We start from the raw sequence: 24,452 nt of genomic DNA, 5'->3' as shown, positions 1-24,452 counted from the left end.
CCTCTCAGTATTCATTTGACAGGGACAGCATTCTCCTAGATAGAGCTCCAGGAAAGAGGGGAAAAAAAGAGCAGGTAAAGGACACAACCCCTGCTGATGTCCATTCACCTCTGGAGGCATGAGAAATGACCTGCCTGGCAAATGCCAATTACAAGGCTCCTTCATCTACAGACCTCCCCATGACAAAGAAGTGAAAATTATCTCCAGATCTTATCCTCTGCTGCTGCTGAAGTGAGAAGAAAGTTTCTTACATTAAGCAATGGGCATTGCAAGGAGCTCATCTGATGAGGCTGAAAGCTGAAGGGCTGAAATCTAAGGGATCTGATGTCAGAAGCCATGGTTGGAAAGTATCTGCAGGGTTGTTAAGCCTACAAAGAATTCTGTCTCCTTGTTGATCTGCTACAGGAGTGAGCACCAATCAGCTGAGATCCAGGAATATCTCTTAAAAAACATCTTTTCTTTATTTTTTTCCCCCCAGTGCTGCAGCATGCCTGCAAGCCAGCCTGTTGCAATTAACAAGCAGTATCAAAGCAGGAGTCATCATCGTGCTTACATGGCACTTACATCACCAAGGCTTTATACAAATACCAATTAACCCTCTCAACAATGCTGCAGAGTGTCATTATCCCTCTTGCAGAGATGAAGCAACAGAAGGAGACTGAGGCAGGAGGATTTGCCCAAGACTGCACAGGCAAGAGAAGAGGAAAGTTCAACAGTTTAAGGCTTTCACATTGGTATTTCTTTGTCCACCATGGGGCAAAATCTCCCCTTGGCTCTGGGTGGAATTTTGTCTTTGCTGCCATTGATTTTGCTGCTCTGGTAAAGAGGGAAACCTGAACAAAGTTTCATCCACCTCAATGTGAGGAGAAACTTCTTTACTGTGAGGGTGTTGGAGCCGTGGAGCAGGCTGCCCAGAGAGGTTGTGGAGTCTCCTTCTCTGGAGGCTTTCAAAACCCACCTGGATGTGTTCCTGAGTGAGCTGCCCTGGGTGATCCTGCTCTGGCAGGGGGTGTTGGACTGGGTGATCTCTAGAGGTCCTTTGCAACCCCTCTAATTCATGATTCCATGTTTCTCTGATTCCATGTTTCTGTGCTTCCGTGTTTCTGTGCTTCCATGGTTCTCTGATTCATTGATTCCATGATTCTATGTTTCTATGAATCTATGATTCTATGATTCTTGTTGCATTTGGTTTTCATTTTGGTTGGCTTTTTGGTGGTTGTTGGTTGGTTAGGTTTCTTTCAGTGTGCTAGAGTCTGGGCAAGGTCTCCTTGGCAGGCAGGCACCATCCTGGGCAAGGTCTCCTTGGCAGGCAGGCAGCCTCCAGCAAAAAGGGCACAGGCTTTGAACAAACAGTTGTAAAGACTCTATGGATTTCTGCCTCTATTTATATGGTGCTGGTGGGGTAAATCCAGTGAGCAGACATCACCAGCTCAGCTTAGCTCCTTTTATTATTGCTTGCAAACCATTCCTGAGCTGACTTTTAGGACTTCTGTGGAAGATTTCTGCTAGTCCTGACCAGATGGGTCAGACCAGGAGTATTTGTGCTGTTCTTGTGGACAGTTCACTCCACATTACTCACGTGGAAGCTGTAGAAGTCACATGGCAGCATTTCTACTCTTTGACTGGCTCCATAAAGCTTTCCTGGGCACTGAAAGAATGCAAACCACGTGATTAATGGTGAATATCTGGGCTAAGTCCAGCATTTTCCCTGGCAATAAGCACACCCCAAACATCAGAGCAAACAGACTCAGAGCACAAGGACATTCATGGGTCTCCCAGATGATCCTCTTGCAAGTCTGAGTGAAGCAAACCCAAGTTCCCTATGCAAACCCTTATGCCAGCCTTGCATTTTGGATCACATTTGGCCTTGCTGAAGGTTACAAAATGCCTTTTAAAACCCAGGTCTTCCCTTCAGCTTCAGCCACAAGGCTCCTCTGAGGCTTTAGCTTTACCTACATTTTTTTACTGTGCTTTATTCAAGTTTTCAAGCACTGGCAGCCTGTAGAGAGCTGTTGCTCTTGTGGTTGCTCTTAGGGCACTGCAGCTGCAGAACCAACTGAGGCATGGACAGAGCTGCTCTGTGAGAAGGTGAAGGAATTGATGAGGAGCTGAAGGAATCCTCCAAAGGCTGCTGATGGAAAATAAGAGGTTTGCACCTGAATTGAACCCCCGAAAAGCATCCCTCTGAAGAGAGTATGACAGCTGACACAGGCACTTATGTAATAGCTGGTTTCAGTTACTGATTTGCTAATGACTGTTTTGCCCTTGCGCAGTTGGTTCCCAGTTTCTTCATTCCCCTCCTTCCCAGCTGCCACACTCCAGTGCCTCTTCCTCTTGTTGACATCTGTTCCAGTTCCCAAACAGGAAAGCCTGAAGTGACTGGATTGCTTAGCCCCACTGAATTGCTACCCAGCATCGCTCTGCAGTCTCTCCCCTGGGTACCAGGAGGAGCAGGAATCACCTGGGGAGCTGCTCTTGCCTATTCCAGAGGAAACGAGCCAGGAGCGTTGCCTACCACTGTCTCCAGGAGCTTGGACAACTGCAAGGGGGAGAGTTGGGCTTTGTTTATGATGGAGTGATGGTAGCTGTGATTCCAAGATGGTTCCATCTTGCATGTCCACAGAGCAAGAAGCTTTTCTTGGTGTCCTCCAGCCTCTGCCAGCCCTAGTTGCATCAGCACTCTTACAGGTACCGTGTCTGAGCTGGAGCAGGATAACAAAACATCCCCTAGCAAGCAGGATTTCACCATCTTTGAACCTGGCTGAGGGGTTGGCAGGTCTGAACAGGTGGAACAGCATCTTAGGAAGGCCTGTGACTAAAGGAAGAAGAACAGAGAAGAGGAAAGAGGGAGGGGAGGGAAGGTGTGTGTGGGGAGGGGGGGGGAAGAGCAGGTGTTATCCCAGCGGGATGACAGCAGCAGCTGCACACATCTCGCTCAGGAAGGTGAGTGAGTGGAAATGAATGCTTGGTGGAAGCCAGCAGGGGTTTTGCCAGCGAGGCTGCGTCTTGCAAGCCTCTGCGCCTCTGGTGGAGGCTCGGTGCAAGGCAGGGCTGCTGCGGGCTGTAATTAAGGAGTATTTACACGGCCGGTGACTCGCAGAGAACGCCTGTGCTCCTCGCTGGGCTTTCTGGGCTCGGGAGGGATGTGCCAGCTCGCTTTAGCCTGGCACCAGGGAGCTCAGCTTCAGGAGCCAGGTGGATGAAATCTTGGCGTGTTTATAGACTTGATATGCAGGAGGGATAGCCTGCAAACTGGATTGTCAGGTATCACTTTTCTTTTGGAGTTTAGGAAGGAATTCTTCCCCATGAGGGTGGGGAGACACTGGCACAGGTTACCCAGGGAGGTGGTGGAAGCCTCATCCCTGGAGGATTTTGCAGCCAGGCTGGATGTGGCTGTGAGCAACCTGCTGTAGTGTGAGGGTTGGAACTGGATGATCCTCAAGGCCCCTTCCAACTCTAACAATTCTATGATTTTACCAACTTCCCCCCAGCAGCTTTGGCAGCCTTTGCAGCACCTGAAGCTGCCTTGGCTAGATGCAAAGCCAGTGCACACCAAGGCACACCATTGCTATCCTATTTCTGCAGGCAGAGCTCACTGTGGTTTCAAGATATAAACCCCCTCAGCCATGGCTATAAAAAACCACCACACAAGCCCAGCAATGAATGGTGGCATTCCCAGAAGACATTCTGGTGAACCCAGCTTCAACACAAAGATGCCAGGAGACAAGGCAAAACCCTGAAAATGAGAGTCAGTTCAGGAACATTTGGGGCAGGATTAAAAGGAGACATTAAGCAACGTTTGGAAACTCTCCAGGGCAGGGACTGCTTTTGTTCTGCCTCTTGCTTCGGACTGAACCAAGCTGTCAGCACTTCCATAGCACATCTGGGTGCTGCTCCTTGCTCCCAGTGGGACAGCAGAGAGCCAGTTTTGTGTTCTGCTTTGAAAAGACAACCAAGTGGTTCTGACTAGGAAGAGCTGGGGAAAACTACAGGAGGCAGAGCCTGCTGCAAGCCAGTTCAAGCCCATACACAGCACAATGCAGAGGGAAGACTGGGAGTTTCCTTCTTCTAAAGTTGCCCACAGAAGTTTGTGGGAGGAGGAGGAGGAATAGACTGGCTCATCCAGTGGCCATGAAGAAAGCTCTGTGAGGGAGTTTCCACAAAACCAGAGGAGACAGGGAGAGGAAAACTGGACTGGTATGCTGGTGCCCTGTGTCACGAGAGAAAATGTGGGAAGATGGTTTGGCAGAGTAACCTGGAGCACTCCAGGGGAATAAACTCCATTCATGCAGCAGCAAGAGACGTGAGTAAAGCAAGATTTGCTAAAAATCAAGAGGCAGCTGTGGCTTTGCAAAGCCTGCTGGAGGCAGGAAGGTGCAGGATCTGCCCTTCCACTGCTAGAGGGAGTGGGTGCCAAAAGATCCTTTGCTCAGCTCAGACTGAAGAACAATATAGAGGGAAAGATGGGGGGGGGGGAAGTAGGGAATCTCCAAAAAGTACAGAGCAGCTGAGGGGTGATAGAAAATGATGAGACAGTGGTGTGAGAGAGCATGGTAAGAAACAAAAGGAGGGAGAATGCTAATGACTGAAGGACTGTGTGGTTAGTGGGCAGCAAATGCCAGGGAAGTTTACACTGTGGTATGGCAGCAGGGAAAGCTGCTGGAAGGTGAGGGGAGAGGGCTTGATGATTCATTTCAGTTTGCTAATTTTATTTTAGGCCTCTCAGTTGCAAGCAGTTTTTTAACCAGCTGGGAAAGTCTTCATGAATGAGTAGATGAAGTGTCCTCTTTTGCTCCTGTGAAAGCCCCAAAGTGTGATTAGGAAAAGCATTCTGATCTGCCTGGTCAGACTCACCTCCCTGCACTGCAGTGTTCTCACTGTCCAGACACTCTGGCACCTCTTGGTTGGGACATTTCAAATGAGACTGAACAAAATAGTCACTTTTGAGCTCTGGAGGGCTAGCCAGGCACAGCATAGAATCACAGAATTGTTAGGGTTTGAAGGGACCTCAAGGGTCATCTAGTTCCAACCCCCCTGCCAAGGGCAGGGAGCAGCTACAGATCATCACTGAGCTTCTCCACTTTAATCTCTGACTCTCTCACTCAAGTTCCATCTCAGCATGAGGAGAATGATGTGAGGGTGTTGAAGCCCTGGAGCAGGCTGCCCAGAGGAGATGTGGAGTCTCCTTCTCTGGGGATTCTCAAAACCTATCTGGATGTGTTCCTGGGTGACCTGCCCTGGCTGATCCTGCCCTGGCAGGGGGGTTGGACTCAGTGATCTCCAGAGGTCCCTTCCAACCCCTACCTTTCTATGGTTCTGTGGTCATAAGGGGCAGACACAGTGAATGTTCTGCATGCTGAATGTTGGCTGTGCTGCTCATCTGCTTAGTGCCCACTGAGAGCCCAAATCAGTGTGAGGAGAGAGGTTTGCTCTCTTAGAGAGGTTTGCTCTGTGAGAGAGGTTTTCTCTATGAGTGAGGTTTGCTCTGGAAAGCAAAACTTTTCCGTGCACCAGCTGTAAGGAAATAGTCAAGGATCTAAAAAAGGAACAAGACTGTCTAGTGGTAGAGTTCCCTAAGTGCCTGAGTCCATTCTGCATGGAATATGAATTCACCAAGTAACTCTTTTGCCTATGTGAAGCAGCTGAAGTCTCTCTTTGCCTGCAGGATACTCTTTGTGCCTCTCTGCTGTTACTCTGGGCTGGTGCTGATGTTAAGGTACCTCCTCAGAGTCACATTTGTGCAGTCTGGGTTTGCCTTTCTTTTGATTTTCCCATTCTGTTTCAGCACTCTGACAGCTAGGAGAGGATTTTATTGTCACCCTTTTGAGCATGCACAAAAATCCAGGCTAGTGTAGAGCCAAGGATCCAGAGTAGACTTTGCACGACTCCTTCACTATGTGGCTTCTTTTGTTTTGTTTAACTGAATTGTTCAGCTAAAAGAGAAATGATTCCAATTCATCTCAACTAGGGAACTTGAGAAGGGCAGATTTCAACTGGAGATGAGGAAGAAATTCTTTCCAGTGAGGGTGGGGAGACCTGGAACAGGTTGCCCAGGGAGGTGATGGATGCCCCCTCCCTGGAGGTGTTCAAGGTCAGGTTGGATGAGGCTTTGAGCAGCCTGGGCTGGTGGGAGGTGTCCCTGCCCATGGCAAGGGGTTTGGAGATGGATGATCTTTGAGTTCCCTTCCAACCCAACCCATTCTATGAGTGTACAAATCAATAAACCTGTGAAAGGGGTTTGGAAACTTCCAGTGTAGGAAGCATCCTTCTGTGTAAAGATGTCCAGAGGGTGTCTTCAACCACTGACATTTACTGCTGCTCTCTGGGGCATTCACTGTTCTCACTCCTTGCCTCCACTACAAGCAGCAGGAGCACTAATAAACATTCCCTGCCCCACTGAAAATAATTATGGCATAGCCTTTTTTTTTTTCTTTTTTTTGCAATGCTGTGCTGAAGAGACCTTCTCATGGATGTTAATCACCCAAATCTCTTTCCACATTTTGAAAGAAACACCAATTTACTTATGTGGTTGGTTGGTTGGTTATTTATTTCTTTTTAACCAGCACAGAACTTCTCTGCCCAGCTCAGCCTGCAGGATGACAAAGGAGCAAGTGCCAACAGAAATGGTTTCTTGCTTGAGGGACAGCCTTGTCTGCACATCCAGTTCTTCTCCATTTCCTGCAGGAAAAATTCCTGCCTGGTTCAAGAAGGTATTGTTCTGATGTGCTGCCAGAGAATCTCTGCAGCAAAGCCTGCAGCCATAATGAAGCAACAGAATTTTGTCTTGTGCAGGTTTCGTTGTGCAATCCTTTCATTGTCAAGGATTTATTGTTGCCATTTTCTGTTGCACAATGTAAAATGAAGAGAGAGAGAGAGAAAGAAGGGTGGGGGACAAAGAAGTGGATGTGACAGAATCAGGTTTTTAAAAGGAGAATTTAACTCAGCAGCTCTTCAGCACCCAGGGAGAAGTGGCTGTGCTGTAGAAGGTCATTCAAGAGCCAACTGTAGGGGTTTTTTAACCAAAAGTTTAACTTTCACCACCCCAAAATGTTGGCTTTTTAAAAGATTTAGACCATTTTCCAAACATTTTGTGAGTTTCTTTTGGAGTCTAAAGTCCGAGAAGGAAATCACCTCACTAGCAGCTGGTTAATAGCAGTCACATCTTTTAGAGGAATAGGTTTAAACTTTTGGAATGGATCTGCTTCAGGTAGGAAATCCAGCACAAAGCACTGGTTAAAAATTTAAACAGGCTTGAACCCAAAGCCTGAAGACTGAAGCCAAGCCCCAAAGGCTGAAGCCAAGCCCCAAAGGCTGAAGCCAAGCCCCGAAGACTGAAGCCAAGCCCCAAAGACTGAACCCAAACCCCAAAGACTGAACCCAAACCCTTATCTTTGTCCTTTCTCCCTCCTCTGTCAATTCAATCTCACAAGAAATTTCCATCCTCTTGGCAACTGACAGCATTTCCCACCTCCCAATCTAAGAGAAAATCCAAGTTCCAAGCCCATTGTGGAAGGCAGGCAGGAGCTCTGCTGCTCTGATCTGGAGCTCTAAACATCAGCCATACCCAGACTATTCATATTTTCATATCACAACCTGCTTGCAAAACCACTTGCAGAGCTGTTTTCCAACCAGGCTGATGTCAGTACAAATTATGCAAGCCACCAGAGGTGATGGTGTCTTAGCAGCCTCAGAATTATCAATCTGCTTCTGCACTACTTCTGCAGACTTCTGCAAGCTCCAACTCCAGGGTGTTGCAAAACCAGGGTGTTGTGATTTGCCTCTCCCAGCTGACTGAAGTCTCTTGCCAAGTCCCAAGGATCCGAAGAGGTTAAAATCCTTCCTGGATGTGGGGCTGCAGGCTGGGGGATGAGCAATGTTCTTGGGGAAGCAGGAAGAAATCCCCTGCCACGTGTGCCTTAAACTGAGCAGCTGATCATTTTAGATTACACTGAGGTATGTAATTCCTCAAGCACAGCTTTGGAAACCTTTAATGGCTTCAATTAGCATTGATCATGCAAGCCTCCAGAAACCATGGAGAGGAGGCAGAATCCTAGTTCCTTGATGGGAAAGCTTCAGGGTGGGAAGAAGCTCCCATGATCCCTAGGTAGGTGTAGAAATTGTGGCTCAAAAGCTGTTCTAGGCCTTGGGGAAAACACAAACCAAACAAAACAACCCCCAAGAATCAACACACACCCCCCCCCCCCCCCCCGCCACCAGCACCACTCAAACCGACCTTAACTCGAGCATAACCTTAATGTTAACTTGTTTGTCCAGTTCATTACCCTCCCATTATTCCCTGGATCATACCTTGAATAATTTGCGTGATCTGTTTCTGAAGTCCTGCCCCTTTTGATGTCATCAATTTGATCCATAAAGGCTGGACAGCTCCCAAGGCATCTCCAGTTAGAAAAGGAAACTGGAAAGCTTAGCACCAAGGCTTGCCTGCTGCTCAGGGTGAGGCTGAAGGCTGAGTTTGGTAGCTCCTCCAAGGACTCAAAGATAGGATCTCTGCCAAGGTACAGAGGGGTGCTTGGGGGTTTGCTCTTAGTTGTTTTGCTGTGTGTTTCTGTAGATGTGTCTGATGTTAGATGATAGGAAGAAGTTCTTCCCCGTGAGGGTGGGGAGACACTGGCACAGGTTGCCCAGGGAGGTGGTGGAAGCCTCATCCCTGGAGGTTTTTGCAGCCAGGCTGGATGTGGCTGTGAGCAACCTGCTGTAGTGTGAGGTGTCCCTGCCCATGGCAGGGGGGTTGGAACTGGCTGAGCCTTGAGGTCCCTTCCAAGCCTAACAATTCTCTGATTCTATGTGTGGATATGGAAACCTGGGCACATGGGTAGGTGTGGGACTGCAGGACCTTCACTTCTCAGTGTTTAGGATGTGCTGAGCCTTCTGCTGCTGTGATTGTAAACAAACTCCTCCAAAGACTCGAAGATAAGTACAGAGGGGTGTCTGGGGGTTGGGTCTTAGTTGTTTTGCTGTCTGTTACTGCAGATATGGATACCTGGGCTCATGGGTAGATGTTTGACTGCAGGGCCTTCACTTGTCAGTGTTTAGGCTGTGCTGAGCACGGAGCTGCTGTGATCATAGACAAACCTGTGCTTGAGTGCCACTGCTTTATGACTTCCACTGACACTCTAATAACCTGCAGCCTCTCTCCAGGCTCTTACCACAGGCACCTGTCCACTCTTGCTGCTATTACATGTCTTGTTAAGTCCCTGACTTCAATTGCTGCATTAAATAAATTAGTGGTAGGTTGAGCTGGGAAGCCAGCAGGGAGAGGATGTTCTCTTCCCTTCACACCAGTGTGTTTTGAAAGATTCCCTCTGGGGCTTTGCTTTTTGCTGTTTTTTAGTTGTTTGGCTTGCTTGCTTTCTTTCTATCACTTTATCCTATGCTTTTTCATTCTAGTTATTTTAAGAATGCAGATTCAAATGGCATGAACTAGCAAGCAGGAGCCTTAAAACCCCAGGCAGAGTGTCTGCAAGCTGCAGGTTGGCTCTGCAAGCTGTGGTGTGGATGTTTCCAGGGACATTTTGAGAGTCTAAATTATACATGGAGTGCTTGATAGGTTTGATTTAACATTCACTTTTGCTAACTGTTACCTTTTAATCTACTCTTCCTCATTTAAAGCCAGGCTGACTTAGTGTCTTGAAATACTGTAAGTCTTGAAGGAGTCCTTCAGTTTGGTTCTTAATATGCACTGCAGGCGTGTTTTCATTTGGTCTTGTTGAATTAAAATGAGAATGAAGGACTTGAATAAGGTCATAGAATCATGGAATCAGAGAATCAGAGAATCATGGAATCAGAGAATCAGAGAATCATGGAATCAGAGAATCATGGAATCAGAGAATCAGAGAATCAGAGAATCAAAGAATCAGAGAATCAGAGAATCAGAGAATCAGAGAATCAAAGAATCAGAGAATCACGGAATCATGGAATCAGAGAATCAGAGAATCAAAGAATCACAGAATCAAAGAATCACAGAATCAAAGAATCATAGAATCATAGCCTGGTTGGGATTGGGAGGACCTCAAAGACCATCTAGTTAAAGGCTGAGCATAAAAATTAGCAGAAGAAGAATTTAAGCTGAAAAATGGTGACAAGAAGGGGTAGCAAGACCACCATGGCTTCATTTCTGGGGTTACCAGATAATTCTTTTGGACTGGATACAAAAAACCTTCAGGTGTAAGGCTGGCTGACAAACTTTGCTCAGAGCGCTATGGCTCTGGGTGGAACTAGCAATGAACTGCAGGGAAAGTGTTTCCTTGTAGAAAAATTAAAAAAAAAAATAATTCTTCATTTCCCACTTCAATTCTTTATCACTTTTTTTTCTTTTTTCATTTTTCCATTTTTTATTATTTATTTATTTTTAACTATTTAATTTTTTTTTCTTGTCCTTCCTGCACTTGTCCTGTGGCAAATACACCCAAGAAATGTGACCAATTCTTTGTCATTTCTTGGTTGGCAAAGTGTAAAGGAGTTGCACATCCCTTTGAGTTAGTTTTGTCCTGTTGTTAAGCAACACCTCAGCAAACACAGGTATGGCATGTGTGGTGGGCTTTGGGGGTAATAACTTGTGATAAAGTGGGTTTCCTCATCACAAAATGCACCTTTTTTGGCCTATTTTAAAGCTTATATTGTATATATTGTATGAAGAGGTTGTCTTAGCAGCTTGTAACTCTAAGGTATCACTCCACATGAAGTGTCCTCTTCCATGGAACTTTGAAGCAAAGCTGTTTTAAAATGGAGGGGTCTGGTTGAAGATGATCACAGGTCAGGGCACCACTGTGTATCTGCTGGGCTGTGGTCACCCCACTCAGCCACCACCAAAGCCCTCAAGGTCCATAATTCAGTGACAACTTGGATTTCATCAGCATGTAGCCCACTTGCAACCACTCTGTAGTTATTTGTTCACTCCTTGTCTTCAAAACTCTCTTCCTGATTTGGAGTTAAGGTTGAAGCAGAGGGTTGTACTCAGTAAACCTCTCTTAATAGCATAATAGGTGGGGTGATTCAGAGAGTGCTGTAATGTTGGAAATTCAAAGCATTACAGGGCCTGATGTCATGTTGAGTGAGTGGAAGTATGTCAGCATTTAGCCTTGTGTCCTAATCTGGTGCTCAGACCTAGGAAGATGTCCTCAGTCTGTGCTGGATGAACTCTCTGAACATAAAATATGTTCTTAGTCTGTGCTGGGTGAAATCTAGGAACAGAAAAGATGTCCTCAGTCTGTGCTGGGTGAAATCTAGGAACATAGAAGATGTCCTCAGTCTGTGCTGGGTGAAATATCTCAGCACAAATGATGTTCCAGTTTGTGTCCTATCACTAAGAAGAGTCTGGCCCCATCCTCTTGCTGAGCATTGATCAGATGCCCTCTCAGGCTGCTCTTCTCCAGGCTCAACAGCCCCAGGGTTCTCAGCCTTTCCTCCTCAGAGGAGGACACAATATTTCAGTGTGAAATGCTGCTGCTGAGTGTTCTTGGAGAGAAGCAAACTGCCCAGCAGGGCATTAGTCACTGGAGCTTTGTGTGTCCCTGCTGAGAGAGAAGTCAGAGTGTGTGTGGCAGAATGTGTCACAGTGCTTCAGCAGCAGAACATTTGACCTCCGTGCCACTTCCTGCTGTCCAGACTCTGGAAGGACAGATGAGTGGCAGCTCACAGTCATCCCCAGCTCTTGCTAATCACAAACTCCTTGGCACCCTGTTTGCCACAGCCCACAGGCTGGCCGTGCTCTGACAAACTAATCAGATTGATTTCTTTCTCTGTTTTTTGTTTGTTTGTTTTTTGTATTGAGCAGAAACAGACTTAGAGGATGGAGCAGGAAGCAGCAAGAGAAGAAGAAGAGAAGAAAGAAGGCTTGATTGAGTTTTATGATTCCTTCAAGGACATGTTTGAGTTCTTCTGCAAGAACACAACCATCCACGGCACCATCCGGCTCGTGTGCTCCGACAGCAACAGGATGAAAACAGCCTTCTGGACTCTGCTTCTCCTGGCCAGCTTTGGCATCTTGTACTGGCAGTTTGCCCTCATGTTCAGCCAGTACTGGGCTTACCCTGTGGTCCTGACCATGTCAATGCATTCAGAACCCAAGATGTTCCCAGCAATTACCATCTGCAACCTAGACCCATACAGGTACCACGAGGGATGTGGGATAGCACCAGACTTGGGAGAGTTGGTCATGGAATGGTTTGGCTTGGAAGGGAACTTTATAAAGGTCTTCTGCAGTCAGCAGGGACATCCCCAACTACAGCAGGTTGCTCTGAGCCCCATCAAGCCTGACCTTGAATGTCTCCAGGGATGGGGCCTCCATCAGCTCCCTGGGCAGCCTGTTGCAGTGTTTCACCACCCTCACAGAAAAGAACTTCTTTACTATTTTGGTTGGACTCTATGATCTTAATGATCTTTTCCAACCCAAGCTATTCTGTGATTCTGGGTGACTGTGCTTTGCCCTTGGCTCTGCTCATGTCTTCAGTCTCAAGGGTTGAGGAAGAGTCAGCAACCTTCAGACTGCAGCCTGGAGGAAGCTGAAGGTAGAGGGAGGTCCCCCTGCCTCACAGAGGTGGAAAGGGACTGTTGTTACTTCCAAACTGGTTTCAGGATAAGATCTTGCTGGGAGTTGTGCAAGAGCATGTAGCAGTTTATTTAATGCACTGAGTCAGGATAAAGGGAGCTCTGCCTTGTGACTTGCTGCTGGACTGATGCTGTGCTCTGATAAATCCATCCCTTCCCTGAGAAACATGCCTGCTGTCTGCAGCCCTTCCTCCAGAAACAGCTGATGTCTGGCATGGTGCTTGCTGGAGCTGATTCTGCTTGGCTTCTTGTACCACAGCATGGCTTGAAGGACACAGAAGAACTTCTCCAGAAGTCTGTGTGGCTCTGTGAGGCTCACACAGCAGTGGCCAGTTACTGAGGTGTTCCAAATGACATGGTAAAGGATTTCTGTGATTCCCTCCAAATCATGGCCCAGCTGGCTAACAGGCAGCCCAGTTTGTGCAGCTGGTGATGATGCACAGCTTCAAGTTCTGAGCTTCCCAGTGGAGGAGCTTAGCATTAGAAAATTTGGCTACTGGAGCTCCTAATAATTTATTGAAGCTGCATATACTGAGCATAGACACCAGGAGGCATTCATGGAGACCTTCTGGTGGCCTTCCAGTGTCTGAAGGGGGCTACAAGAAAGCTGAGGAGGGGCTGCTTCCAAAGGCATGCAGCAACAGGACGAGGGGGCAATGGTTTTAAACTAGAGCAGGGTAGATTTAGGTTGGACTCTAGGAGGAAACTCTTTGCTATGAGGGTGGTGGAACACTAGAACAGGTTGGTGGAGACATTCAAGGTCAGGCTTGATGGAGCTCTAAGCGACCTGATTTAGCTGGGGATGTCCCTGCAGACAGCAGCAGGGTGGGGTTTGGACTGGGTGACCTTTAAAGGTCTCTTCCAACACAAAGCATTCTATGACTTTATGAATTTCTGGCTTTGCTAACACAAGACCAAGTGCTTTGGCCTGAGAGAAGTGGAGGTATCCCCAAACCAGGCCTGCTGGTGTCCCTTGCAGGTTTGATCTGGTGAGTGAGCACCTGGTCCAGCTGGATCACATGGCAGAGGACTCCATCGCTTTCCTCTATGGCATCAACACCTCAGCCAGCCTGTCCCACCTGCACGAGGGCAACATCCATGTCCAGGACTTGCCAAACATAGGCAACCTCAGCAGGTCTGCCTTCAAGCTGAGCCACAACTTCTCCCTCCTCAGAATGCCTGACCACGACAACAGGGCAGGCAAGAAGCACTCCAACGTGGGCTTCAGGCTGGTAAGTCTCTGTCCTCCTTCAGCCTTTGCCCTGTCTGGTGGGTTGAAAATTCTACCCCCACCCCACCCCCATCCCCCCAACATTAAATTTGCCCAGCCCAGCCCAGTTGGAAGCAAATGAAGGTTGGATTTACAAGCAAAACTACACTCTACAATGGAAGGCAATGGATATGTACAAAATACACAATATTTACAACATCTACAGGGGTTTACAGTTCATAAACAGTACAAGAAACCTCCCTCTGGCCAAAAACTAAGGGAGCTGATAGCTTCTCCCTCCCTGCCCCCTTAGAGACAAAGGGACAAGAGAAAAGAGCAGAGGGTTATTTTGTCAGACTCAGCCAAAACAATGCAGCCCAGGGCAGCAGAAGCACAAAGTTAGTATCTCCCATAGCAAAGAAGCCAAAAGAGAGGCAGAAAGTTTACCAAACTAATTCTTCTGGTAGATGCCTCCCCAAATGGGATTGTTCAGAGCTGTCATTGTTTTCCTTTTCACACCCAACAGTGATTTATTTACATTCTACTACTTTCTCTTAAAGATCTGCGGAAAAAATTTAAAGGTACAGCCTAGAACTACCATGCCCTGGCTACAAAGCCAAGCAGCAAGGATTGGCTGCTCCCCAAGGGATGGAGGGCAGAGGGGAACCTGGCAGCAGGGCAAGGTGGGACCCATGCCACACAGTGCCTGAATGAGCAAGCAGGGAAAGCTCACAGGTGATGATCAGGTCCACCCAACAGTCCAGCTCCTCAGGCAAGTCCATGGTGGTCCAAGTCCTGCTTAAGATCAGGCTGTGAAGTTAGGTCACTGGATCAGCTGGTTCCACAACAGGGTAGGAGGAGACAGCAGCCCAGCTGGGAGGCAGCAGCTCTACACCTCAGAGGGGTCTGCTCTCTTCTCCTGCCTCTTTCCCCATGCACTCATTCCTCTGAGGTGAAGCAGCACACCCCACACCCAAGTCAGCTTCATGGAGGGAAGGTGCTCCGCACATAACAAGATGACCTCCAGAGGTCCCTTCCAAACTCAGCCATTCTGTGCTTCTGTGATGACTCCAATGATCAGAGATCATATCTGAAGAGAACAGAGGTTCCCCTTGTCCCTGTATCCAGTATTGCCCTTATCTCCTGATCTTGGGTACCCTTAGCTTGTCATGGCCTGGCTGTGCTGGCTTCTCCTTCTTCTTCTCCTTTTCTTCTTCTCCTTCTTCTTCTCCTTTTCTTCTTTTCCTTCTTCTTTTCCTTCTTCTTCTCCTTCTTCTTCTCCTTTTCTTCTTTTCCTTCTTCTTCTCCTTCTTCTTCTCCTTCTTCTTCTTCTTCTCTTCCAGTGCAATGCCACAGGTGGGAATTGCTTCTACAAGACCTATTCCTCTGGGATGGATGCAATTCTGGAGTGGTACAGGTTCCACTACATGAACATCATGTCCCAGCTACCAGTTATAATCAACATCTCTGATCATGAGGAGCAAATAGAAGACATGGTCTACTCCTGTCAGTATGATGGGGAGCCCTGCAGACCCAGGTATGGTTCTTCTTGAGGTGTTGATTGGGCTTTCAGGAGGACTCAAGGGCTTGGGAGGCTGCCATGGAGCCTACACTTTCAGGCACTGGACATCATGGCATTCTGCCAGGCTTGGCCCTTGGTGGAGTGAAAGGAAGACCAAACTTTCTTCATTAGGGCATGGGGCTAGGACCTAGAGATTAGCCTTGGAGCTGTTCTCCTGCTCATAGACACAAACACAAAGCACATCCTACCCAGAGGTCAAGGCTACACTCATTAAACCCCTCCAAATCTCTCTTGCTTTCAGTGACTACGTTCACTTTCACCACCCAGTCTTTGGAAGCTGCTACACTTTTAACAGCCAGGGAACAGACTCCTTTTGGACAGCTACAAAACCAGGAATCCCTTATGGTATGGTATTTGGCACAGGCTGGGGAGAAGAGCTAAAGTGAATAGAATTTGCCTATGGATGAGATATATCTTCTGTACCTGACTTAGAGACAGAGAATCATAGGATCCTAGAGTGGCTTGGGTTGGAAGGGACCTCAGAGCTCATCTCCTCCAACCTCCCTGCCATGGGCAGGGACACCTCTCAACTAGACTCAGCTGCTCAAGGCTTCATCCAGCCTGGCCTTGAACATCCCCAGGGAGGAGGCAGCCACAACCCCCCTGGGCAGCCTGTTCCAGAGTCTCACCTCCCAGGTGCTAAAGAACTTCTTCCTCAGCTCCAGTCTAAGCCTGCTCTCCCTCAGCTTCAAACCATTCCCCCTTGGCCTGTCTCTAGACACCCTCCTGAAAAGTTCCTCTGCAGCCTTCCTGTAGGATCCCTTTAGGTACTGGAAGGCAGCTCTGAGGTCCCTCTGGAGTCTTCTCCTCTCCAGGCTGAACCCCCCAGCTCCCTCAGCCTGTGCTCATAGCAGAGGTGCTCCAGCCCTTGGATCACCTTTGTGTCTTCTCTGACTGACACAGAGCCCTCTCTTCTGGTCTGGTGGCACAAATCCTGTCCTGTATTTGCTTGCTTCACCTGCCTGGCAGCCTTATCAGCCATACTTTAACTTAAAGCAAGCAGAAGATTATTTTTTCAAGCAGAATACAAATTTTCAAGCAGGAGATTATTACATCTTGGGACCAGGCGGGTCCAGCTGCTTCCTAACCACTCACCAGGTCTGTAAGGAAGAGAAAAATGTCTCTACTGTGAGCTCAGGCTGCAATTTGGTCAGAGCTGTTGATTCAGGATGTGATGGTGATCCTGGTTTGGCCCCAAATAAGTTGTTGCATGCTTGCCTTTGGTTCACAGGACTTTCCCTTATCCTGAAAGCAGAGCAGAAGGACCACATCCCACTCCTGTCCACAGTAGCAGGTGTGAAAGTGATGATCCACAACCACAACCAGACACCATTCCTAGAGCATGAAGGCTTTGACATCAGACCAGGCATTGCAACCACCATAGGCATCCAGCAGGTTAGCCACTTGCCCCAGAGCTTTGCTCCTGGCCCTTCTGCTTGCAGGAGGTTGTGAGGAGCAGGTCACTGACTCAGCTCTGCAATGGATATGTGGGACTCTGCTGTCTGCTTCCTGACTGTGCCTGTTTGTTGCTGCAAGCCTCTTTTCTCTCTTCACTGTGCTCAGCTTCCCACAAGATGATCCCCAGTGTGGCATTCTGGTCCTCAGTGCATTGGGGCTTGGCCTGCCTGGCACTCAGGCTCTTAGCCCCCTTACATCTCCTTCCAGCTCTGCACAGATGTGTGTAGCAGGATGAGAACAAGCACCTAGAGGGTTCTTCTTGGCTCCTTGCTGGCTGAACCATGAGTGCCCAGGAGCACTCTCCTGCCTAGGTACTTGCTTTATGAGCCAGGTATAGCTCAGCTGCTCCCAGCTCTTCCTACACTTCCTGACCTTTGCTGCTGCTCCATCCAGTGAATGACAGAATGACAGCCTGAAGGCACCACTGGAGACCATCTAGTGATGGCTGGGGCCAATGTAAGCTCCTGAGCCCTCCCTTTTCTGTGTCCACAGGACGAGGTGAATCGCCTGGGTGGCAACTATGGGAAGTGCACGACCAATGGCCACGATGTGAAGGTCAAACTCCTGTACAACAACTCCTACACCCTGCAGGTACAGTCAGAGTGGCTGCCTGAGGCCCCAGCTCATTCAGAGTGGATGAAGAGCAAGCAAGTCACACCTCAGACTCCAAAGAGCCCTTGCAAAGGAGCAGGTTCATTGCTGGAGATAACAGAGAGATTCCTGCCCCTCTGAGAAGCAGCTCACAAAGTGTTGTAGCTTGGAGTGGGTTCTATTAAGTGAGGGACACTCAATGCCTGGCATGGGGGCTCTACCCTCCTTGTAACACACCAGAGATCAGGCAGTGAGTCAGGCAAGGCAGCTGGACTGTTCTTGTAGGACATTCTTGGGCCACCAGGTCTGTGTTTGTGGAAGTAGTTGCTCCTGGCTCTAGGAGTTTGGGCTGTTGAACTGGGATGTTACTGGACATGATGAAAAAGGGAGCTGGGCAAATTCTGACCTCACTAAATTCAATATCTGGGTTAGAGATTAAAAAAAAAAAAAAAAAAAACAGGAATGAAAACTGCAAAGCTTTTGCATCCTCACACTCCAGTACTGGCTGCTGGGGACTGCAGTATCAATATCTGTGCCTTGTCTCCTGGCAGCTGCATGCTGCAGAATGAAGGTTTGGGCACTTGGGGCTTGCTGGCTTGTCCAATCCTTTTCTGTGCCTTCTTTATTCTCCAGGCTTGTTTGCATTCCTGCTTCCAGCACATTATGGTTCAAAAATGTGGCTGTGGCTACTACTACTACCCACTGCCTCCTGGTGCTGAGTACTGTGACTACAACAAGCAGCCTGCATGGGGTAAGAGCAAAAGCCTCTTGTGCTGTCCTTGTTGGAAGGGGACACCTTCCTGCAGGAGTCACTGGTGACAGCATTCCTCCTAGAATCATAGAAGCATTTTGGTTGGAAAAGCCCTCTAAGATCATCAAGTCCAGCCAGCAGTCCAACACCACCATGGCCACTAAACCATGGCCCCAGGTGCCACGGCTCCAGGATTTTTGAACCCCTCCAGGGATGGGGACTCCACCACCTTCCTGGGCAGCCTGTTCCAACCTCTGACCACTCTGTCAGGAAAGAAATTTTTCCTAATACCCAACCTAAACCTCCCCTGGTGCAACCTGAGGATGTTTCCTCTGTTCTATCACTAGCTAGCAAGAAAAAGATACCAAGCCCCACCTCACTCCAGCCTCCTTTCAGGGCATTGTAGAGAGCACTGAGGCCTCCCCTCAGCCTCCTCTTCTGCAGGCTAAACACTCCTGCCCTTCTGCTCTGTGCCTCTGTCCTGCTGAGGCTGTTTCCTCACACCCCTGACTCCAGCAAGGTGCCAGACACCTTCCTGTGTTTTTGCATGGCTATTAAGTTAGTGCGTTAAGAATCCTGATGCCCTCCAACGTCTCCTCTTCTCAAGGACACTGATGTCACACCAAGCTCCTTCCCATTACCAATTTTGGTGGCTGTGCTGCTGGAAGACAAAGCTTTGAGTCAGTTCTCTTGGTGCTCTGCTTGGCTGGTGCCCAGCAGATCCTTTCCAGGCAAGGCACCTGCATTGCACACAGGTGATTAGCTCAACCATCTGGACCCATTCCAAAGTGAGAGTGAGACCAGAGCAGGACTCTGCCAGCTGAAAGAATGCTCTTGGGAAGGCCAAGTGAGGGCAAAGGTTTTGGGAGCCTTCCATTTGGTAGCTTTCCATTTGCTGAGTGTGTTCCTCCCACCTCTTTCCCCAGGTCACTGCTTTTACCAGCTCTACAGCAGGCTCAGAAACCATCACCTGAATTGTTTTGACCAGTGCCCCAAGCCTTGCAGGTAGGTCTGATGCTGGACAGTGGGTCACCAAAGCAGAGCAAAGAAAAGGAATCAAAGGCAGCTTGCAGGGGAAAAGTGGAAATGCAGGGAGCTTAGGGAAAGATTTATGGAGCAAGTGATCCAGGGAGTTTTGGTGTCTCCTCAACCAGAGGCTCCAGTTTGATGTCCGAACCCCAGTGCTGAGACAGCAGAAGGAGGGCAGCATGAGGCAGATGAAGGAAGGAGCAGAGAGAGGTCCTTGCTTTAATCACACTGAAATCTCTTATCAAGCCCAAACCCAACTCTCTGTGGCACTGTGCAGTGTGCTGCTCTTCTCCCTCCCCCTTCGTCACTGCAGATCCATTTCAGAAGGCAAAGGCAGTAGTTTAAAGCCAAGCATCCAAGATTTGGGGGATGAATGCATCCAAGAAAAGCTGCCAGGATTTAAAAGTCATTTTAGTCTCCCTCTTGACTTAGTTTTCAGGCAAAAAAAAACCTCTGGTTTTATTTTATTTTCTATTTTATAAGACGACTTCCAAAACCTTTGGTTGCATTTTATTTTCTATATTTTTATTTTATTTTCTATTTTCTTTCTTTTTCTATTTTTATTTTATTTCTTTTTCTATTTTATTTTCTATCTTTCTCTATTTTCTTTCTTTTTCTATTTTCTTTCTTTTTCTATTTTCTTTCTTTTTCTATATTTCCTTTCATTGTCTATATTTTCTTACATTTTTTCCATTTTCTTTCATTTTCCCCGTTTTCTTACATTTTTTCTATTTTCTTTCAGCTTTTCTATTTTCTTTCAAATTTTGTATTTTCATTCAATTTTTCTATTTTCTTTTTCTATATTTTCTTTCTTTTCCTATTTTCTTCTTTTCCTATTTCCTTTCTTTCTTATATTTTCTTTCTTTTCCCATTAATTTTTCTCTCTTTTCACATTTTCTTTCTTTTCCTATATTTTCTTCTTTTCCTATTTTCTTTCTTTTCCTATTTTCTTTCTTTTCTTATATTTTCTTTCTTTTCCTATTTTCTTTCTTTTCCCATTTATTTTCTTTCTTTTCACATTTTCTTTCTTTTCCTATATTTTCTTTCTTTTCCTATATTTTCTTCTTTTCCTATATTTTCTTTCTTTTCCTATATTTTCCTTCATTTCCTATTTTCCTTCATTTCCTATTTTCCAAGATGACTCCCAAAGCTCCTTCCAAGGTTTCCAAGAGCTGCCCCTGGAACCTTTTCTTTGGGCAAGCAGCCAGCACTGTTAGCCTCCTTCCTGTGCCCACATTTGAATGCCAGGACTCATAGTGATCACAATCTCCTCTTTTTTTTTTTTTTATCTTACCAGGGAATCACTCTACAAAGTGTCTGCTGGGACAGCCAAATGGCCATCAGTGAAGTCTCAGGTACCCCACAGACAACTGCTGTGTTTGGAAGGGATGCTGTGTTTCCTGTGGCTCTTGGGGGCATTAAAATTTAGGGTGAAAACAATGAAATCAGGCAACAAATTGCTCCAAAACATGAGCCCAAGGGAATGACTCTGCAGTTAAGATGCTGGAGAGGTACATTCTGTTCCAGGTCTAATCCAAGCTTCCTCATGACCTTAAGCAATTCACCTCAATGCCTCAGTTCCCACCTACAAAGTGGTGGTGATGACTTTCTGCTTCAGTGGGTGTTGTGGTGTGGCAACTGGCTCATGACTGCAGTGGAAACTCTGTGAGTCAAGACATGACCTCTTGCTGTGGCTCATCTTCTAGTGCTCAACAGGCACCTCAGCAGCTCATTAATTCGTGTCACAGAGGTGATAATGGAATCAGGGAATTGTTTTGCCTGCCCTGCAAGAAACCTTGCAGATCATTGAGTCCTTAACCCAGGGCACCACCAAACCATGGCCCTCAGCACCACATCTACACAGCTCTGAAAGCCCTCCCAGGGATGAGGACTCCACCACTGCCTGGGCCAGGCTTTGACAACAGTTTTTTTTTGTTTTTTTTTTTGGGGGGGGAGGGGAGGGCAGAAATGTTTCTTTATGTAAATATCAAAGCAAAATGTTTAGAAAGAGTTTCAGAGCTCAGCCTTCAAACTGCCAGCCCAGCCTGAAAAGTGGCCACACTTGGCTTGGAGAAACCCCAAGCTAGATGTCAGTCCAACAATACATTTGAGAAGAGGGAATTAATTTGCTGGGGTTGTTATCAAAGGCAGAATTGGAGAACCAGAACACAAACACAAAGTATCAAAGTGTGCTCCTTGCTATTCTGCTTGGAAGAGACCTTACAGATCATCTAGGTCCAACTCTCTGCCATGGGCAGGGACACCTTCTACCAGCCCAGGTTGCTCAAGGCCCCATCCAACCTGGCTTTGAACACCTCCCCGCTTGGAGCCTGCACAACTTCTCTGGGCAGCCTGTTCCAGTGCCTCACCATCCTCATGGTGAAGAATTTCCTCCTGATGTCTGATCTAAATTCCAGCTTGAAGCCATTACCTCTTGTCCTATCACAACAAACCCTTGTAAAGTCCCTTCCCAGCTCTCCTGTACCCCCTTCAGGTACTGGAAAGCAGCTCTAAGGACTCCCTGGAGCTTTCTCTCCAACCCCAAGTCCCTCAGCCTGTCCCCATAGCAGAGGTGCTCCAGCCCTTGGATCCTCTTCATGACCCTTTGGACCAGCTCATGTCCTTCCTGTGCTATGTTAGAAACCAATCAATTACATCCTTTGTGTAATGGCCACTGAGTTGCTGATGAAATCTGCTTTGACAACCCCTGGGGACCACAGAAGGAGAGGGAGCTGCCAGTAACAAACATTTACTCTGTTGCAGGACTGGGTCCGGCAAGCTCTGAGGCATGAGAATGGATACAACTCTACCAGCCACAGGTTAGTCACTGCCAGAAGGTACAGCTCCTAGAGCTATGGGTTAGCTCTCCAGCCTTGCACAGTTTGTGGATGTCAGGCTGGAAAGGGAGGATGAGAGGAAAATCACACAGAGTCCCCAATGCCAGGCTGGAAGGGACCCCAAGGATCAGCTGCTCCAAGCTTTCCAGGTGACAGTGGAGCTGTGCTGATCTGGCCCAGCCCCCTGGCAAGCTGAGGCTTAAAGCTGCCCAGTGTTGGGGAATCCACTGCTTGCCTTGGGAGATGATTCCAATCTCTGACTGTTCTCAGAGGGAAACATTCTCTTCTGGGTCATGCCTCATCTGTCCTCACACCACTGCCCAGCAGTCACTTCTGTCACCTTTTCCCAAGCTCATGTTAAACATCCTCAGGCAGAAAGCTTGAGGGAGTGCTGAGAGCCATTGCCTAGCACTCAGCACGCAAAGCTGAGAGCAGAATGCCAGCAGAACCTTCCAGACCCCCACCACCACTGCTAACTGCTGCCTTTCCCCAATCCAGGAAGGATATTGCCAAGGTGACCATCTTCTACAAGCAACTCAACTACCAGGCTGTGAATGAGTCTCCTTTGCTCTCAGTAGGTCAAAATGTTGTTACCTCAGCTGTGGTGTGCTGTGAGGGGTTGGAGGAGAGGGGAGGGGATTATTCCTCTTAAGGAGGAGGCACCAAATGAGAATCACAGAGCCACAGAATCATTTTAGCTGGAAAAAGTTCATCCAGTCCAACCAGCAACCCAGCAGCACCATGGCCACTAAACCATGTCCCACAGTGCCATAGCCACAGGTTTCTTGAACTCCTCCAGGGATGGAGACCCCACCACCTCCCTGGGCAGCCTGTTCCACTGCCTGACCACTCCTGCAAAGAAGAATTTTTTCTTAATTTCCAATCTAAACCTCCCCTGGCACAGCCTGAGGCCATTCCCTCTCCTTCTATTACTGGATAGTAGGGAGAAGAGACCAGCTCCCACCCCACCCCACCCTCCTCAGGGAGCTGTAGAGAGCAATGAGGTCTCCCCTCAGCCTCCTCCTCTCCAGACTAAACATCCCCAGCTCCCTCAGCTGCGCCTCATCAGCTCTATTCTCCAGACCCTTCCCATCACACAGGATTGCTCCCCAGATGGCAAGCAGCTGCTGGCAACAGGCAAGACTTTAGTGTTCCCAAAGCTCTGCTGGGTTTGATAAAACACAACCTTTGGATTCTTTCCACAGGAGAATCTGCTTCTGTCCAGCATGGGAAGCCAGTGGAGTCTGTGGTTTGGATCCTCAGTGTTGTCTGTGGTTGAGATGTTTGAGCTGCTCATAGATACCCTGGTCTTGTCTCTCCTCTTCTGCTACCAAAGGCTCAGGGCAAAGACTTTGAAAGTAGCTCACACTCCTACCATCCCCACCGTGAGCCTGGCCCTGGAGAACTACAGAGCTTTGCAGGAAGAAGGTGGAAAAGGTGAGGACTCTGCTCACACTCACCCTGCTGGAGTGACTATTGCCATGGACAACAGTCACCTGCATCTTCATCCCTTCTCCAGCAAGGTGGAGATGCCAGAGCTTTGCCCAGATGTGGTGCTGAATGGATTTAGGTACAAGGAGAGCTCTGTGGAAGGGCAGCTGAACAGCTAAGGACATGTTTGTGTGCAGGGAGAAGTGGGAGGCTTGCAGCTCCCCTCAGGAGCTGATGGGAAGGCTGTGAAGAGAAAGGCTCTGGAACCATCATCTGGGAGCATCTAAACACCACACTGCTGAGCCTGGCAGTCCTCTGGAGGAACTGTCTCCAGCTCATTGCTAAACCAGCTGTGTGTCCTGCATCCAGACCTCAGGCAATGTCCTTTTGTTCCCAAGGAGTATCTGGGGAGGGGAGAACTCTGCTTCTGCTCTCCAGGACAGCTGCTGAGTCCTCCTAAGAGCCTATCCATAGCTTTTAACTTCTAAAGCCTGCTGAGGAAATCAGCCTGTGGCTTCAGACTGGCCCATCTACATTTCAGAAGTGTGCTCAAGAGGAAAGTCAGCCTAGCTGGTCATGGGAAGAGTTCCAGAGGAGGCTGAGAGCAGCCAGTGCTGCCTGGAGATGTGGTGGCTCTGCTGACAGCTTTGTTTCCAAGGCACCTCTCTGGCCTTAACCTCTTACTGTTGCATTTTGAGGCCAGTGCACAGAATGCTGCTGCTGAGATGCTTTTGGACATCCCCCAGATGATTTCAGGGGAGATTTTTTTTTTTCCCTTTTTTTTTTTTTTTTTGGCCATCTTGGAGGAAAGAGAAGGAAAGGGGTCAGTGGCTTTTTGAACTCCCAAGCAAAGCACCTGATTTATTTAGAGGGTCCAAACAATGCTGCATTTTTGTTGCAGCCCATTTATAGGCAGAGAGGTTTTCATGTTTATGTTTGCCAATAATTTATGTGTACATAAAAGAAGACCTTTATTTTTGATGATGATGATGATGA

General features: G+C 47.8%; 1 protein-coding gene across 1 annotated transcript; it reads left to right on the top strand.

Annotated features, from left to right (window-relative positions):
* The first annotated feature begins 11,809 nt into the window (after window positions 1-11,809).
* Window positions 11,810-23,635, top strand: SCNN1D (sodium channel epithelial 1 subunit delta). The gene is made up of 12 exons (XM_054394828.1): window positions 11,810-12,129; window positions 13,547-13,799; window positions 15,121-15,314; window positions 15,601-15,704; window positions 16,591-16,754; window positions 17,310-17,408; window positions 18,042-18,159; window positions 19,086-19,164; window positions 20,486-20,543; window positions 21,952-22,007; window positions 22,524-22,599; window positions 23,231-23,635. Exons 1-12 carry the CDS (start codon window positions 11,810-11,812, stop codon window positions 23,633-23,635), a joined length of 1,926 nt encoding a protein of 641 aa, XP_054250803.1.
* Window positions 23,636-24,452: the final 817 nt, after the last annotated feature.

This window comes from Indicator indicator, chromosome 32, assembly GCF_027791375.1.
Source record: "Indicator indicator isolate 239-I01 chromosome 32, UM_Iind_1.1, whole genome shotgun sequence".
Classification (NCBI taxonomy): domain Eukaryota; kingdom Metazoa; phylum Chordata; class Aves; order Piciformes; family Indicatoridae; genus Indicator; species Indicator indicator.
The sequence above is the reverse complement of the archived record's forward strand: the minus strand, read 5'-3'. Positions and strand labels throughout refer to the sequence as shown.